We start from the raw sequence: 16,567 nt of genomic DNA, 5'->3' as shown, positions 1-16,567 counted from the left end.
AAATAAAGTACAAATTAAATCTTTTTTTTAATTTTTTTTATAAATTTGATATCCAAAGATTGTATAAGCAGAAGTGGAAGAGGAAAGTGCAAAAAAGGGTTTTTCTTTGAAAAATTGAAAAGACAAAAATTTTCTTTTTTTAATTTAGTATTTTGGTTTTTTGTGACCCATAATGATTTCTGTCAAACCAAAATTTGAAACAATATTTTATTTTTTTACATCCTAAATGTCAGATCTTTTTATTAAAAATATGTTTTAAAAATGTACACAGCGTAGGGTTATAAAAAAAAAAAAAATTGCCACCTATTTTCACATAACCTATAAAAGTAACTTATTCATATTGAGTACATAAATAAAACGTTGAGTAACTTAAAAAATTACAATTACAAAATAAATTAAATAATATTAAATTATTATTAACAAATATTAATTTTTTTTTCTATGGCTAAAATTCCAAATAAAAAAATGATGCCTTCTTTTTTTATATAAAAAACTTTCGTGATTTCAACATCAATTGTATTTCCTCAATACTTTTTCCCTGTGTTTCAGGTGCAATTTTAAAAATCAAATATGTCCCTAATGCCACAATTATTGCAAATACAAAAAAAATTACATGCAATCCCAATATATCGACCAATTGTTGAAATCTAACCAATGCTAAAAACATGAAAAATGTTATAATAATTTTTGACACTGTCACCGCTTGACTTTTCACATCGGGCGTAAATAATTCACATTGAAAATTATAAAATAAATTCAAAAAACCAAATGCATTTGTAAATTGATAAATTGTCAATCCAAATAGTGGCATCCATCTCAATTGTGAAATATCAAAATTTTGATATTCCAACATAAAAAATATTCCCACAAATGTCATAGCAATACTTGCCAATATTCCCGAATAGAGAAGAATTATTTTTCTTCTTATTCTTTCAACAAGAGGAATACTTAATAGACATGCAATTATTGTTATTCCCGCTAAAATAATTGTACATTCTTCAGCTTTCATTGAAAATCCACTATAGGACAATAATTGTTGTGTATAAAACATAACAATAACCGATCCAGAAAATGTCATTGTTGCCGCTAAAATAATAACAATCAATAATGCCTTTCGATTATTTTTATTTGCTATTAATTTATAAATTCTCATTTCATTTAATTTAAAATTTCTCTCATAAAAATTTCCCTCCTCCTCTTCTTCCTCCTCCTTTTTCTCAATATATTTCTTCTCATCAATTCGAGAATATTCTAAATTTAATTTCTCACATTTTGCCAAATTATCATCATTATCATTCAATTCTCGTGTATTCATTAATTTCATCATTTTATCATTTTCATTTTTCTCACGAAAATATGATGAATCTGGCATAAAGACAAATGTGACGCAAAAGATTGTTGGCACTAGAAGCATTACAAAATTGAGAATATTAAATGTTGAAAATGCTCCCAATATCATGACAAATAAAAAACCAAGATTTAAAAATACTGGTATCATAACGAGAAATATGCCACGATTTTTTATATTTCCAATTTCTGAAAGATAAACAGTGAGTGCACATATTGCACCACCATAACCAAATCCAGTGAGAATTCGTCCAATTAATAGGGCACTGAATTTTTTCACAAAAATTATTAATAACCACGATGAAATTTGTGGTATTGTATAAATTAATAGGGTTTTTTTACGACTGACACGATCAATTATTATTGGATTTACAAGATATCCCAAAATTAGGCCAATTGTAAATATCGATGATATAATGTCACTTTGTTCCTTTGGCACTGGCATGTGAGATTTTTTACTCGTCAAATAGGGAATAACAGGCGATGTCCATGATAGATTGAGACCATAACCTAAAGCCGTTAGGGAACCTAGAAAAATTATTTATTTTTAAATTGTGAATTTAAAATTTTTTAAAAATTTCTAAAATCAAAAAATTACTTTTGAAATTAAAAAAAAAAATTTCATCTAAATCAACGAAGCAAAAAAAAAATTGTTATTGAAAACCAGAAAAGACAATTTTTGCTTATTTAATAATATTTATTATTCTTCTAGCATTAATCAACGAAGAAAAAAGAATTTTCGAAAACCTCAAAAGACAATTTTATTTAATTATATTTAAATTTTTCCCTTTTTTGTAAATATTTTTTGTAAATTAATTTTATTAATTAAATTTTACTAATTTTATCAAAAAGCGTTTAAAGTAAAAATAAAATTATTATTTAAATAAATTAATTTCAACTAAAATTAATTTTAAAAAAAATATTTGTTTATAAATTTAAAAATTCACCTGTAATTGCAGCCGTGTATTGAATTAAAGAGGACCCCTGTTTTTTGTTCGAACTCATGATTCTTGAATGCAATTTCGACAAAAATGAACAGTAGTAATTTTTCTCGTAACATTTTTTTTTTTTTAAGTGCGCGAAGATGAACCAATTTTTGTCAACGTCATCTTTATCTTATTTGTCAGAAACATTTGTTATCTATGTTAAAATGTTTACCCTCGTCAATTCACTTGTATATTACAAAATGAGGGAAATTTTTCTTTGACGATCTTGATAAAACAAAATTAATACGGAAGAGAAATGTTACACAACAAATTTTTCTAAGATAATAAAATAATATATATTTTCAAGTTTCACATATTGTTAAACAAATAAAAAAAAAAAATCAATTAACATTTTTATTAATTGACCTCTTTGAAAAATGAAATGAAAACAAAAATTCTTTAATCATCTTTTGAAAAAATATACACAGTCATCTAGGATTTAGAAGACGTATTAAAAAAATGTCAAATCATTGAAAAATTGATTTTTATTTACATTCTGGTGATAAAAAAAAAAGAATCTACAACTCGTGTTTGTAAATATTTCACTCTCTTTTTTTCCCCTGTTGTATTATTGTTTTTTTTTTCTTAATACATTTTATTGGAATTTCTGTTGCAATCGATTTTTACTAAATTTTCAATTTTATTATTATTTTTTTTTAAGTAATATTTTAAAAAAATTAATTTAATTATATTTTTAAATAAAATTTGTTTCTTTACTCTTTTTTAAATTTGGCGCCATAATTTGAGTTCGTTTTTGTTCTTATAGTTTTATTTTTTTATATGGTTGGTACTATTGGTCATACATTAAAGTGAAAGGAAGTCTAACATAACCTTAAAGTATATATTAATTTCTTTCTTTTGAAAAATTAATTACTAGGTAGACAATAATAATAATTATAATAATAATAATAATAACAATAATACTATAATAAGAATGCTAATAATAATAATAATAATAATACTATAATAATAATAATAATAATAATAATAATTTTTACTATTTATTATTATTATTATTATTATTATTTTTTTTTTTTTACCAACTAAAAATAATTATAATAACAATAATAACATCAAAAATTAAAAGTTGAAAGCATTTTTGATATACGTCATAAATAAAAAAATGGAAATTAAAAATAATAAAAAAAAACAGCTTGAATTATTGTTTCCTGAGAGTTATTAAAAATTTAATTGATTCGTTTCCATAAAATCAAGTTAAAAAAAATAGAATAATTAAAAGATTCTATATATTAAAAGTATGCAATAAATGACAAAATTATTACTTGTCAATGTCGTTTATCCGGATACAAATAATTTATATATATATATATATATCTGACAATAATTTGACGTATTTCATAAAAGAATTTAATAAATAAAAAAATAATTAAAGCAGCTAAAAAAAAATTTCACTTTTTTTCTATATTCTATTAAATGTACATACACAACAATTAAATTGACATACAAGTAACTTAAAATACTGATAAGAGTAACGTAAAATTCAACAAAACAAATATTAAATAACAAATTTAATAACAGGAAAGAAAAAATTTATACTACGAGAGAAAGGAGCATTAAAAAAAAAAATACAAAATTAAAAAATTTGCATAAACGAAAAAAAATATTTTAGATAAAAATCCATAAAATAATAAAAATTGGAGTAAATTAAAAAAAAAAATAACCAAAAATAAATGCCAAATATTAAAAGCTTAAAAAAAACGTAAAAATTTCAATTTAAAAATTTTCCGACTTATCTCCTAATAATTTTTGAATCTCTCTTCTGCTCTTGCCTTTTGTTTCAGGTGTTATCCAATAAGTAACACACGATCCAATAGCACAACAACAACTAAATGCCCAAAATACTGAATAAATACCAACGGCGTCGATAATTAATTGAAAATTTAATTTCACCAAAAATGTAATAATCTCATATGTAATATTTGTACATGTAACACCTTGACCTTTTATTTCATTGGCAAATAATTCACCCTGATAGACATAATATAAACTACTCATTCCAATGCTACCAACAACCTCATAGGCTGATACACCAACAAGTGGTAACCATGTTATTGAAGAAACATCCATATTCATGTATAATTTTAAAAAAAAGAATACACCAACTGATGCTTGTGATAAACTTGCCAAAAGTCCCGTTATCAAAAATATATGTCTTCTTTCAAATTTTTCTACAACAAGCGTTGAAAAAAATGATGCACCAATTTTGAGACCCGACAGTATTAAGGCTGCATATTCAGCTCTTAAAAATCCGCTACTGTATTCAAAAATTTGTTGTGCAAAAGAAACTATTGCCATGTGTCCTGATAATATTTCCGTTAATGAAGCACTTACAATTATTATCAGAGCTCTTCGATTATTTTTTTGAACAAATAATTTGTACCAATTATTTTTTTGTGATTTTGATTTAATTTTATTTGTGGAATTTTGATTTGTATTCTCATTGTTTTCATTATTCATTGAAATTTTAAGAATGTCATTTGCATTTAAAAGCACATGATGAGGAATTTCTTTGTTTTTATCTCCATTTGTTATATTTTTAATACTTTTAGAATTTTCAGCACTATTTTTAATGTCATTTAAATTTTTAGCAACAGTAGAATCTTTTAAATTTCCATCAAAACAATTGTGTATTTTAAAAGCATCAATTTGTCCTTCATTATTATCATTGTCCGTTAATTTTTCCTGTACATATTCGCCTTTCTCACAAAATTGATCAGTGTTGGGCATAAAAAAAAATGTTATCACAAAAAATAGAGGAATTCCCAATATAGCAAGATTCATAATATTATATTGAAGAAATGCACCAAAAATCATAGTAACAAATACACCGATATTAAAGAACATTTTGACAAATGTCAAAAAAAATCCACGATTATTTTCATCGCCAATTTGTGAGACATAAATTGCCGTTGAACATAAACCACCGCCATAGCCAATGCCACCGATAATTCTTGCCACACAAAGTACAATCCAATTTTGTCCAAAGTAAATTAAAAGACAGGATATTATTTGTGGTACAGCTAGAAATAGAAGTGTTCTTTTTGATCCAATTGTGTCGATTAGAAAAGGATTGAGTATGTAACCGATTATTATTCCAAAACTAAGAAGAGAGGCTACCCATGAACCTTGCATCTCAGTTACTGGAAATGTTGATTTAGTACTCAACAAATGTGGTAAGGCTGGTGACGTCCAGGATATTATCATTCCGTATCCGGCTACTGTTGTGGATGCTGTAAAAATTTTCAATTTTTTTGCTCACATCAAGAGGAAATGCAGAAATCGAAGATGAACGTACAGAAAAAAATAATTTTCAAAAAAGACTAAATAATTTTGATAATTTTAAAATACGAAAAAAGGTTTTCTTTGAAAAATTGAAAAGACATTTTGATAATTTTAATCTTTAAACTGCTGGCAAAAAAGAATAAAAATTAATATAGAAAATTTTCCCAAATTTTTAAGATTTAGATTTAAAAAACTTTGTTGCTAAACGTTAAAATCACTACAATGGCTTTCCAGCAGTCTAAAAGTTAAAAAAGCAGAAAAAGGGTTTTTCTTTGAAAAATGGAAAAGACAATTTATTAATTATAAACAATTTTCGATTACTTTTGTAATTTCTTTTTTAATTTCTACAATATAGAATTATTTTTAGAATATTTCTAAAATATAGAATTATTTTTAAAATATTTCTAAAATATAGAAAATAAATAAAAAATTTTAACAAAATAATCACTGGAATATAAATTTTATCATTCTAATCTATAACTACGGGGAGAGAAAAAAATATATAAATAAAAATACTCACCGCTGATAGCAGCAGCATACTTGTAACACAAATTAATATTAACGCTATTTTTTCGATTTTTGACTTTAAAACGAAATGGATTATTTTTTTGATAATTTATAACATTTATGAAATCCATGATTTGAGAATTTTTTTTTTCTTTTTAGCGTTTTCTGTAGCATATGTCAGACATTGTATTTAATTAAAGGAAGACTGAACATGATTATTGAGGAAATTGTAAAATTTATATTGCATGGGATTTCAATTTTTATTGAAGTATGTCATGTGTCGACAAACCTTATCAAGTGTCGTATGCAGTTTACGAACGTTGAATGGTTGCCAATACAACTATTCAAGAGTTGTTTTTAGCCTTTGCGCAAGTTGGTAAGGCTTCCTCTTCTTCTTATATAAATAATTACAAAGTCAAATTGCACCGATAATTACAGTATTATTACTAATGTAAATATTATATAGAAAAACCAGTTTTTTTCTATTATTTTGAATTACAGAGAATTCATTGTCCCGACACTTACACTTTACACTTTAATAAAAAAAAAAAAATTTGATTTTTGACTCCGATTTTATAGGAAGTAAAATTGAAATTTTTAATTTTTAGATACAATATTTTAATTTTTAATTGTAATATTTATATTAAAGAATTTAAATTAGTACAATTTGAGATCCACTTTGGAATTTATAATTGATATTAACTGGACAACAGAATTTGAATTTCCTCCTTGCTCTTACCTTTTGTTTCAGGTGATATCCAAAAGACTAAACATGATCCAATAATACAACAGATTCCAAATCCAAAGAAAACGGAATAAATTCCAATAGTGTCGATGACAATTTGAAAATATAATTTTATAAAAAATGTTATAACTTCGTAGGAAATGTTTGTTAATGTGACACCTAAACCTTTCACCTCATCTGAAAAGAGTTCACCTTGATAGACATAGTAGAGACTACTTAGTCCAACACTGCCAATAACTTCGTACATTGATACACCCAAAAGTGGTAACCAACTAATTTTAGGGATTTCCATTTTTAGATAGAATTTTAAAAAGAAAAATAATCCCACCAATCCTTGTGATAGACCAGCTAAAATACCAGTTGTGAGAAATAAATTTCGTCTACCAACATTTTCAACCACTATAGTAGAAATTAAAGATGCAATTATTTTTAAAACTGCTAGAATTAGGGCTGCATATTCTGGTTTTAGAGATGCGCCACTGTATTGAAAAATTTGTTGTGTATAGGTAACGATTGCCATGTGTCCTGAAAATATATCGGTTAAGGAAGCAACAATGATGATTAACAAAGCATTTCTATTGTTTTTGAGAAAGAAAAGCTTCCACCAAATATTTTTCGATGATTTTCTTTTTGATGATGATGATGATGATGAGTCCAGTAAGTGTAATATTTCCTCTTCAAATGTTTCAATTTTAGATCCATTCTCTGTTGCTGCATCTTCGTTTCTTTTTTCCTTTGGAGACATTTGGGTGTATTCGAAATTTGTTGGTAAATTTTCATTAAGACAGCTTATATTTTCATTGAGGAAATCAATTGTCCTCGATTCGATGACGTCCACTGTATCATCATTGACAAGAACTATTGTATTGTTTTGTAGAACAATCACAGTATCCTCCTTAACAACATCCATGACTTTATTGTCCTTGTTTTTGATTTCTTGTAAAATTTCATTGGGTGTATTTACGTCCTCTGTAGAATTTGTAGTTTTTAGAACATTGGAACTTTTACATCCAGATGCATTAGCCTCGTTATCTATTTCTGTAAAATTATTTTGATGATTTTCCCTACTATCAAATTTTTTAAAACCATTCGAATCATTCTTTAATTCTACGGAAAGTTCGTGAAATTCTTTCGAATTATTCTTGGAACCATCTGTATTTTCTTTAAAACCATTTGGATGTTTCTTTAAACCATTTCGACTTTGACCAAAATCTGCTAAATCTTTTTTTGGGTTACAAATTTTTTTTAAATTCCCCCTAGAACTATTTTCACATTCCTTAAAATCATCCTTCATTTTTGTAAAATCATTTTCATCCTTAAATTCTTTCACGTCAGGCATTGAATAAAACGTGACAACAAAGACAATTGGTATTGTCATTAAAACCAAATTCATTGTATTGTATGACAAAAAAGCGCCAAGAAACATTGAAATAAAAATTCCAATATTAATTGACATTTTAATGAGGGTGAGAAAAATTCCTCTCGTTCTTTTGTCACCAATTTCCGAGAGATAAATAGCAGTTGAACATAAACCGGCACCATATCCAAATCCACCAATAATTCTTGCCAAACAAAGAAGAAGCCAATTTCTACAAAAATAAATTATACACCATGATAAAATTTCAGGTGCTGATAAAAATAATAGTGTACGTTTTGATCCCAATTTATTTATTAAAATGGGATTAATTAAAAATCCAGAAATTGTTCCACAACCAACTATTGATGCTATCAATGCTCCTTGAATTTCTGACACTGGGTAAGTGGACGCTGAACTTGTCAGATGAGGTAGCGATGGTGACGTCCAGGAGAAAATCATTCCCAATCCCATTGTTGTTATTGACACTGTAAAATTTTTTTCTTTTAGTTGTTTTTTTTAACTTTTTAAAATTAAAACTATTTTTTTAAAAATAATGAATAATTAATAAATTATAAATAATAAATTTTTGAACATATTACACTTTTTATTTTGTACAGTGAAAATAAATTTATTTTAATAATCGGTTACTTGAATAATTATCAGTAAATATTAATTTGTTATTAAATAATTATTAATACATTATTATTCCAGTGTTAATCAACGAAAAAAAGGGTTTTTTTGAAAAACTGAAAAGACAATTTTCAATATTACTTACTAAATATTCATTTGGTAATAATTAATACATTATTCTTCGAGTGTTAATCAACGAAAAAAAGGGTTTCTTTGAAAAACTAAAAAGACAATTTTCAATATTAATTACTAAATATTTATTTGGTAATAAATAATACATTATTCTTCCAGTGTTAATCAACGAAAAAAAAGATTTTATTGAAAAACTAAAAAGACAATTTTCAATATTAATTACTAAATATTTATTTGGTAATAATTAATACATTATTCTTCCAGTGTTAATCAACGAAAAAAAGGGTTTTTTTGAAAAACTAAAAAGACAATTTTCAATATTAATTATAAAATGATTTCGATGAAGTAAATTAAAAATTCGCAAAATTCAATTTATGTAATGTAAAAGCAATTAAAAAATTATTCTTGATTTTTTTTTGTAATTAAATATACAATATTGTGAAAAAAATTTTATTTTTAAAGAAAAAATTAAAAGAATTTTTTTTTTTAATTCACTTGCTTTTCATGATAATAATTTTGTTTACTTACCACTAGTAGCAGCTGCATACTTCAAATAAGAATGAATATTTGTATTTTGAACTTTAATTTTTGAATCACTTTTTGGAAAATCCATTGTTCTTTTTTTACTCAAAATTTTGTTCTTTTTTTCGAAAATTAATTTTTAAATTTAAATAATTTACAATAATTTTAACAAAATAAATTATTTGCGTATGTAGAAAATGTACTGCATGTTTAAATATAAATTTATTGAGAGTGTTCCCATAAATCAATGAATAACCATAAGCCAGTGAAACTGGTTTTTATAACATAATATAAAATGTGACAGTTCTTGGTCAGAACACACGATTTTTTTTTATCTAATTTTCAATTGAATAAGTAGATTTAATTGATTAGGACAATTTTTTTAATGTTTACAATATGTAATTTTGTATTTTGAAAAAATTAACTTTAAGTGTTAATTAAGTTTTAATTAAGTATATTCTGACGAATTTTAATTTCACTTATTTTTTTTTATTAACATATAAATTTTGATCGGTTACAGGTATATAGTAATTTTTTTTTTAAATATTAATTAATTTACTTCAGTAAGTACTAATGACTAGATAGTTGACTGGTAATGTATTTGTCATTTGCAGTTACTCAAAATTATTTTGAGACCTTCAATTTTCATACTTATCTTCATCTTGATAATGATTTCTAATCTATTAAATTTAGTTCAGGAACAAAAACGAACAATAAGTTATTTATATTCATAAAATTTGCAAAAAAAAAAAATCATTTTATCCCAAAATATATGATAAAAAGAATTTAATTATAATGAACTCACTTTTCCTTCAATATTTCGTTGATGAAGATTCTAAAATTTTGTTTGACGAAAAATAATGTTTAGGAAACCAAAAATTTTATTCAATAAAAGTAATAATTGAAATAATAAATAATAATTTTCATAAAATAAAAAATGCAAAATATCGAAATTTAAATAAATTTTCTAAAATACTGTATTAAAAGAATAATAATTATGTTAACTATGTTAAGAACTCTGGGAAATATGCAAATCATATAAAATTATAATAAATGATTTCACAATTCTTCTTAATAATTATTATATATTTTCCATAAGTCTTTGTCATCGTTTTCATTGTCTCTATAAATCATATATATTTTATAATTGACCTTCAGTTATTATTTCTATCGGAAAATTATTTACAGTTGCAAATTTAAAATTTCTTTTTTTTTTTTTAATTAAATTTTTTTTATTTTCATAAAATTTCAAATATTTTTATATAATACCTACTTTCATCAAAATTTTTTAGTATATTTCCCAGTTAGTATGATTTGAAAAACGTATTTTTTACTTAAAAAAATAGTAGTTAATGAAATAAATGAGAGGGAAATTATTTAAGTTGGTTTTAAAATTTTTTTTCCTTTTTCCAGGAAAACATTCTTTCAAAAAAAAAAAAAATTATTTTTCAACATATTTTCCAGTTAGTATAATTTGACAAAAGTTTTTCTTATTTAATAAAAGAAAATTTAAATTAATAAAATTAAATTCTCCTAAAAAGAAAAAATTTAATGGTAAATAAATTTTCTTATTATTTTTCCACTTATTTAGTAAATAAAATTTTGTTTAAACGCATGCCGCAGAAATGCAAACGGAAAAGAGCGATAGTGAATCAGGGGCTGACCACAGAGAACGCAGAAGCAAACTTTCAGTCATCTTAAGTGTATATATATATATATTTATATATGAAACAGTGTCATGGTTCACTCTATGGTTGATGGGTCAGAGCTGAAAAATTCCCGCTGAAATCATCACATGGCAAGAACACCTGTTCTTTAAAAAAGAAAATCATTGACAAATGATTTGAAAAAATTTTCACAAAAAAAAATTCAAGAAAAAAAAATGTGAAATTTTTAAAAGTGCCATAGTTGAAAGTGGTGAAATCGTGTGTTTCTGTGTGTGTGTGATTCATTTAGAACAAACTTCCTTTGTGATAAACAAAAAAGAAAGAAAAAAAATAAGACGGAAAAGAAAACAAAGAAGATTTTTAATTATCATATACTAAATAAAAACGAATTATCAAGACTGAAAAGTATATTATTTATAAAATAGAAAACATAAAGTGAAAGAACAAAAAAGACTGATATTTAAAACAAAAAAGGTAAACAAAAATTTTACCAAAAAAAAATTTGTATAAATTTTTAAAAATTTTTATTTTCAAATACAAATTTTCGAAGGAAATATTTAAGAATTTTAATTTAATTCTTTTTCCCAAAAAAAAAAAAAATTTTGTAAATTTTTGCAGAAAAATTATATTTTTGAAAAGAATAAAATGTCATGTAACGGAAAAATTGAATCTGAGGACGAATTAATTATTTATATGGACGAATTTTCGAGGGGAAAAAAAATAAATGAGGAGTCAGGTTTTAAAAAAACGGAACGTCTTTTGGAGACTGATAATGTAAATAATCCCAAACCAAATTACGGCCCTGAGATCGATGACCTTGAGCCGGAGGAGAAGCCTTTGGACTATGGACCCAATGACCGAGGCATCGATGACGGTTTTTTGCCAGAACGACCAAAAAATAAACCGCCGAAAAACTTTCCATCATATCCGCCAACGCCACAACCACATTATCCTGGTTTTATTCCCGGATATTTGGTATTAATTTTGCAATTTCTTTTTCTTTCTATTTAATAATAATAATATAAACCAATGTCTGTTAACTTTTATTTATTTTTTTCTTTCTAAAATACAGTGTGAAAAAAAAATAATTTTTCAATTGATTTTAACAGTTCAAAACGAGAATTTTAAATTTGATTTAAATTTCCCGCCTCGACGAAGAGCGGGAAATTCAAATTTAAAAGAATTTTTTTTATTCTAAAATTAGTTTTCTTTCTAAAATTTGGGTATAAAAACATTTTTATTAACTCATTTTACCAAGTAATGGAGAATTTTAAATTTGATTTAAAATTTCCCGCCTCGATAGAGAGCGGGAAATTTAAATTTATACGAATTTTTGATTGTAAAATTATTTTTCTTTTTAAAATATGTCGGAAAAACATTTTTATTAATTGATTTCAACTGTACTAAACGAGAATTGTAAATTTTATTTGAATTTCCCGCCTCGACTAAGAGCGGGAAATTCAAATTTAACTAGTTTTTCAAGTTAAATTTAATTAATAATAATAATAATAATAATGGTAATTATATTATTTTTTTATTTTTATATTTTATTTATATTATATTATTATTATTATTATTATTATTATTATTATTATTATAATTAAATTATAATTATATTATTATCAATAATGTTAGCAAAATTTCTTTTTGCATTAAATAATTGTACACTTAATTGAAAGAAAAACATTTCCTCGAAGCGCCTGTTTACAGACAACTCTACTTAAATATTGAACGAATAGACGTTGTACAGGGGCAAAGAACCCTGATCAATGTCTACTGTTTATACACTGCTGTATATAAATAACTCTATTTTGTAAATAACAAACAACTAAAATTAGTCTCAATTATTTAACGTTAAAAATAAAAAAAAATTGTAAAAACTAATAAATACTTAAAGTAATTAATTAAAATAATTAAATAATTGAAAATTTTTATTATTATTATTATTATTTTTATTGTAATTAAAATAATTCCATAGAAAAAAATAATTAAACTATAATAATAAATAATTGTTGAAAAAAAAAAATTTTTTTTCAGCCAGGCGATACTCCAACGCCGGATGTGAATGTTTATCAACAAAAAAAAACAATTGCCCAGGGTATGATGGATCTTGCTCTAATATCAGCGAATGCAAATCAATTTCGTTATGTTTTACAAAGTAGTGGAAATCATCCTTATTATTATCCATCATTGGCAATGATTGGAATGAGTCTTATTTTACAAGTTGCCATTGGAATTGGCCTAATTTGGAATAGTCGATATAATGTTAAAGTCGATTCTGAAATGTGTAAAGCAAATCGAGCAAGTAATTGGACAATTATTGGAATTTTCTCCGTTACCGTTCTTAATGTTTTTATTTCATCATTTGGCGTTGTTGATTCAATTGAACAGCCATCAATCAATACCTAATGTTTAAATTATTAGATATTTTATACAAAAACAATATATATATAATTAATAAATAATCAAATTTTTTCCATGACAATTGAATATTTGATGAAAAAAAAAATTACAATAATTTATAGTAAATAAAAATTATATATGTAATTAATATTTAATTAATATATAATTAATTTTTACGCAATAAATTATTGTTTGCAATAATTAATTTTTTACAATAGATAATTTTACAATAGTTTTTTTTTAATAACAATTTTTTTTAAAATTAATTGTTTTTGATAATTAATAAATTATTAATTTCTTTTTTAAAAATTAATTAAAATAATTTAATTTTGAATATTTATATAAAAAATACTATTAGACAATGAAATTATCTTGAATCTCCATTGCTCAATATATTACTTAATAATTATAATTACAAATCATTTTAATTATTAATACAAAAAAAAAATTGCCCAATGTACTTTTATTGAATTTAATTAAGTTTTTATTTAAGTTTTAATAACAGGTGCCATTAATTTTTATTTTTAAGTAAATAAATTTTCAAGATTGTAATTAGAATGCACGAATACTATATTGCTTTATATACAGTGAGAGTAAATATCGCTAATAATTAATTTAAATAAATAAATTTAATAACGTCTTAATTAACTCTAATTAGCCTGAATAAAATTAATATTAGTCATAATTAAGAAAAGAAAATCAGTTCTAATTAACGTAATTAATTAACTTTTCGAAAAATAATAGTAACAGTGATTTATTGTTATTGATTCCGAATTAGGTTAATAATAATAATAATAATGTTTAATTATTATATCTACTTTTTTATACTCATTTTTTCAAATAAATAAAATTCATGAATTCTGTGTTTTCATTATTACTAAATTATATTAAAACTTTTGTAAACAATATTTTAGTTATTAAAATTAAAAAAAAAATTACGTACTGTAATTCTAATAATTTAAATAATTATAATAATATAATTTTAAATTTTCATGTAATTAAAAAATTTTAAAGTTAAATTTTGATTCAAGTATATTTGAAATTTAAAACCACGTGGTTCGTAAAACCACGTGTTATTTGCGCATGCGCGCCTCAGAAAACGAAGTGATATATATAAGCTTTAACAACAAAAACAATAATGGATACAAAAGCAGTTATTGAACTTTTATGTAAACATTTAACTCTTTCAACTGGTATTTCTATGGAACCGGATTATTTTCGATTGGCAAAATACAATAAAAGTTCTCAAGAAGCTGTAAGCGTATTATGTTACATTCATTAACTTTTTTTTTTGAGGTTATTTTTTTGTTTTTAATTATATTATTTTTGTTTTTTTTTATAGATCGAAGCATTCTGGTCGGTTTTACACATTCTCAGCAATTGTGCAATTTTAGAAGAAAATAAATATGTTTCATTTCAGGAATATGGTAATTATAGTTTTATTATTTTTCTCTATATTTTTGTCAATATATATATATATAACCTCAATTTTTTGAGAAATTAACGGCGAAATGCCAAAATTATTCGAAAACCTCAAAAGACAATTTCATTTTTTGCTACGAAATAGAATTCATTGCTACAAAATAGAATTCAATAATTAAAAAATAGTTTTAAAAAATCGCATGTTATTAATAAATAGCATAATATCTATAATTTTTTCGATTCTATTAAATTTTTTTTAGACATTCTGCTGACAAATTTTTTGCTTTAAAAATTAAAATTATATTTAACTTTTTTTCTTTAAGTTAGAAAAATTAATTATTAATTTTATTAAATTTCACAAAAATTTATTTATTATAAATACTATTTACAAAAAAAATTTCAGATAAAATTACAAATACAAAATTGAATTTTGCATTTCTTCAATATTCAGCACTTGAATTTTATTTTATACCCGAAACTGATGTTTATAATAGTCGGGAATTACTTTTGGCACTTGGATGGCTTTTGGCGACAACTCATGTATTGGAAAAAAAAGTAAAATCAAATATTGTAAATAGTTCACTGGGACAGGAATGTTCATCACAAATTTCGTTGCAAGTAAGCGCATTTATTTCAATTTCGTTTATAAATCGAAATATTTTCTAATTTTTTGAAAAAAAAAAAAAAAATTTCACAGGTAGCACAAAAGGAAATAAATTCTTCCACATTGGAAGATGAAATGAAAACAATAGTTCATATTTGTTCAAAATTAAATCATAATTTAAAGGAAATTTCCGAATTATCAATGGAAAAAGTGAGATTAACGACAAAAATTCATGCTGCAAGTATAAATACAAGTGGTTTACCACATCTTTCCGTTTATGAAATGTCTCTAATTAAGAGACTCGTTTCAAAGAATAACAAAAATCCCCAGGATCAGGAGGCGGTTGAAACTTTAAAAAATATTGCAAAATTGATTGATTTACATTCAAAATGGTCTAAACGAGAGAATATTTTTTACGACTGGATGGTATTTATAATATTTCATTTTAATTTTCTTTTTTTTTATCATTTTTAAAATAAATATATACATATTTTTTCAGACAACTGTCATTGATGAATCAATGTCAGCACAAAAATCACTGTACACTGAAGAATTTCGTCAAGAATTAATGAAATTTATCGTCTGTCTTCGTTGTTTAGTAAAAAAGAAAATACAAAATTTTCAACAAAATTTTTCCACTTTTGATGTGACGTTAAATTGTTCGTCACGTTTTTTACGAATTCAAAATTCAACAACCGAAGCTGAAATTTGGTTTAAACAAATAAATGACGATTTAATGATAACTGAAAAAGAAATTGAAACAAATGAAAAAGATTTAATCAAAGAATTAAAATTAATGTTGAAATTAATTCAAAATTGCGTTCGTGTTTGACGATAAAAAAATAGAAAACTTCAAATAAGGTGAATTATTTTCATTGCGAAAAAAATGTGATAAATAATTTTTAAATAATTTAATAAACAATTTTATTTTTATAACTGTTT

At 23.8% G+C, this 16,567-nt stretch overlaps 5 protein-coding genes across 5 annotated transcripts; 2 read left to right on the top strand and 3 right to left on the bottom strand.

Moving 5' to 3' along the window:
• Window positions 1-179: 179 nt before the first annotated feature.
• LOC127291278 (facilitated trehalose transporter Tret1-2 homolog) lies at window positions 180-2,704 on the bottom strand. Its single transcript, XM_051320329.1, has 2 exons — window positions 2,295-2,704; window positions 180-1,875 (listed from the first exon to the last, which is right to left on the bottom strand). Exons 1-2 carry the CDS (start codon window positions 2,350-2,352, stop codon window positions 482-484), a joined length of 1,452 nt encoding a protein of 483 aa, XP_051176286.1. The 5' UTR covers window positions 2,353-2,704; the 3' UTR covers window positions 180-481.
• Window positions 2,705-3,736: 1,032 nt separating this feature from the next.
• LOC127291273 (uncharacterized) lies at window positions 3,737-6,458 on the bottom strand. Its single transcript, XM_051320320.1, has 2 exons — window positions 6,157-6,458; window positions 3,737-5,584 (listed from the first exon to the last, which is right to left on the bottom strand). The coding sequence occupies exons 1-2, from the start codon at window positions 6,272-6,274 to the stop codon at window positions 4,068-4,070; spliced, it is 1,635 nt and encodes a 544-aa protein (XP_051176277.1). The 5' UTR covers window positions 6,275-6,458; the 3' UTR covers window positions 3,737-4,067.
• Window positions 6,459-6,596: 138 nt separating this feature from the next.
• Window positions 6,597-9,954, bottom strand: LOC127291267 (uncharacterized). Its single transcript, XM_051320308.1, has 2 exons — window positions 9,536-9,954; window positions 6,597-8,730 (listed from the first exon to the last, which is right to left on the bottom strand). Exons 1-2 carry the CDS (start codon window positions 9,618-9,620, stop codon window positions 6,842-6,844), a joined length of 1,974 nt encoding a protein of 657 aa, XP_051176265.1. The 5' UTR covers window positions 9,621-9,954; the 3' UTR covers window positions 6,597-6,841.
• Window positions 9,955-11,232: 1,278 nt separating this feature from the next.
• LOC127291290 (ninjurin-A-like) lies at window positions 11,233-13,708 on the top strand. Its single transcript, XM_051320353.1, has 3 exons — window positions 11,233-11,670; window positions 11,815-12,171; window positions 13,234-13,708. The coding sequence occupies exons 2-3, from the start codon at window positions 11,842-11,844 to the stop codon at window positions 13,603-13,605; spliced, it is 702 nt and encodes a 233-aa protein (XP_051176310.1). The 5' UTR covers window positions 11,233-11,670; window positions 11,815-11,841; the 3' UTR covers window positions 13,606-13,708.
• A 967-nt stretch (window positions 13,709-14,675) lies between these two features.
• On the top strand, window positions 14,676-16,561 carry LOC127291285 (tubulin epsilon and delta complex protein 1-like). Its single transcript, XM_051320345.1, has 5 exons — window positions 14,676-14,854; window positions 14,942-15,026; window positions 15,425-15,639; window positions 15,719-16,051; window positions 16,125-16,561. The coding sequence occupies exons 1-5, from the start codon at window positions 14,738-14,740 to the stop codon at window positions 16,455-16,457; spliced, it is 1,083 nt and encodes a 360-aa protein (XP_051176302.1). The 5' UTR covers window positions 14,676-14,737; the 3' UTR covers window positions 16,458-16,561.
• The last annotated feature ends 6 nt before the right edge of the window (window positions 16,562-16,567 follow it).

Source organism: Leptopilina boulardi, unplaced genomic scaffold (assembly GCF_019393585.1).
Source record: "Leptopilina boulardi isolate dan_hultmark-lab unplaced genomic scaffold, ZJU_Lbou_2.1 LbouV2_130, whole genome shotgun sequence".
NCBI classification, from domain to species: Eukaryota; Metazoa; Arthropoda; class Insecta; order Hymenoptera; family Figitidae; genus Leptopilina; species Leptopilina boulardi.
The sequence above is the reverse complement of the archived record's forward strand: the minus strand, read 5'-3'. Positions and strand labels throughout refer to the sequence as shown.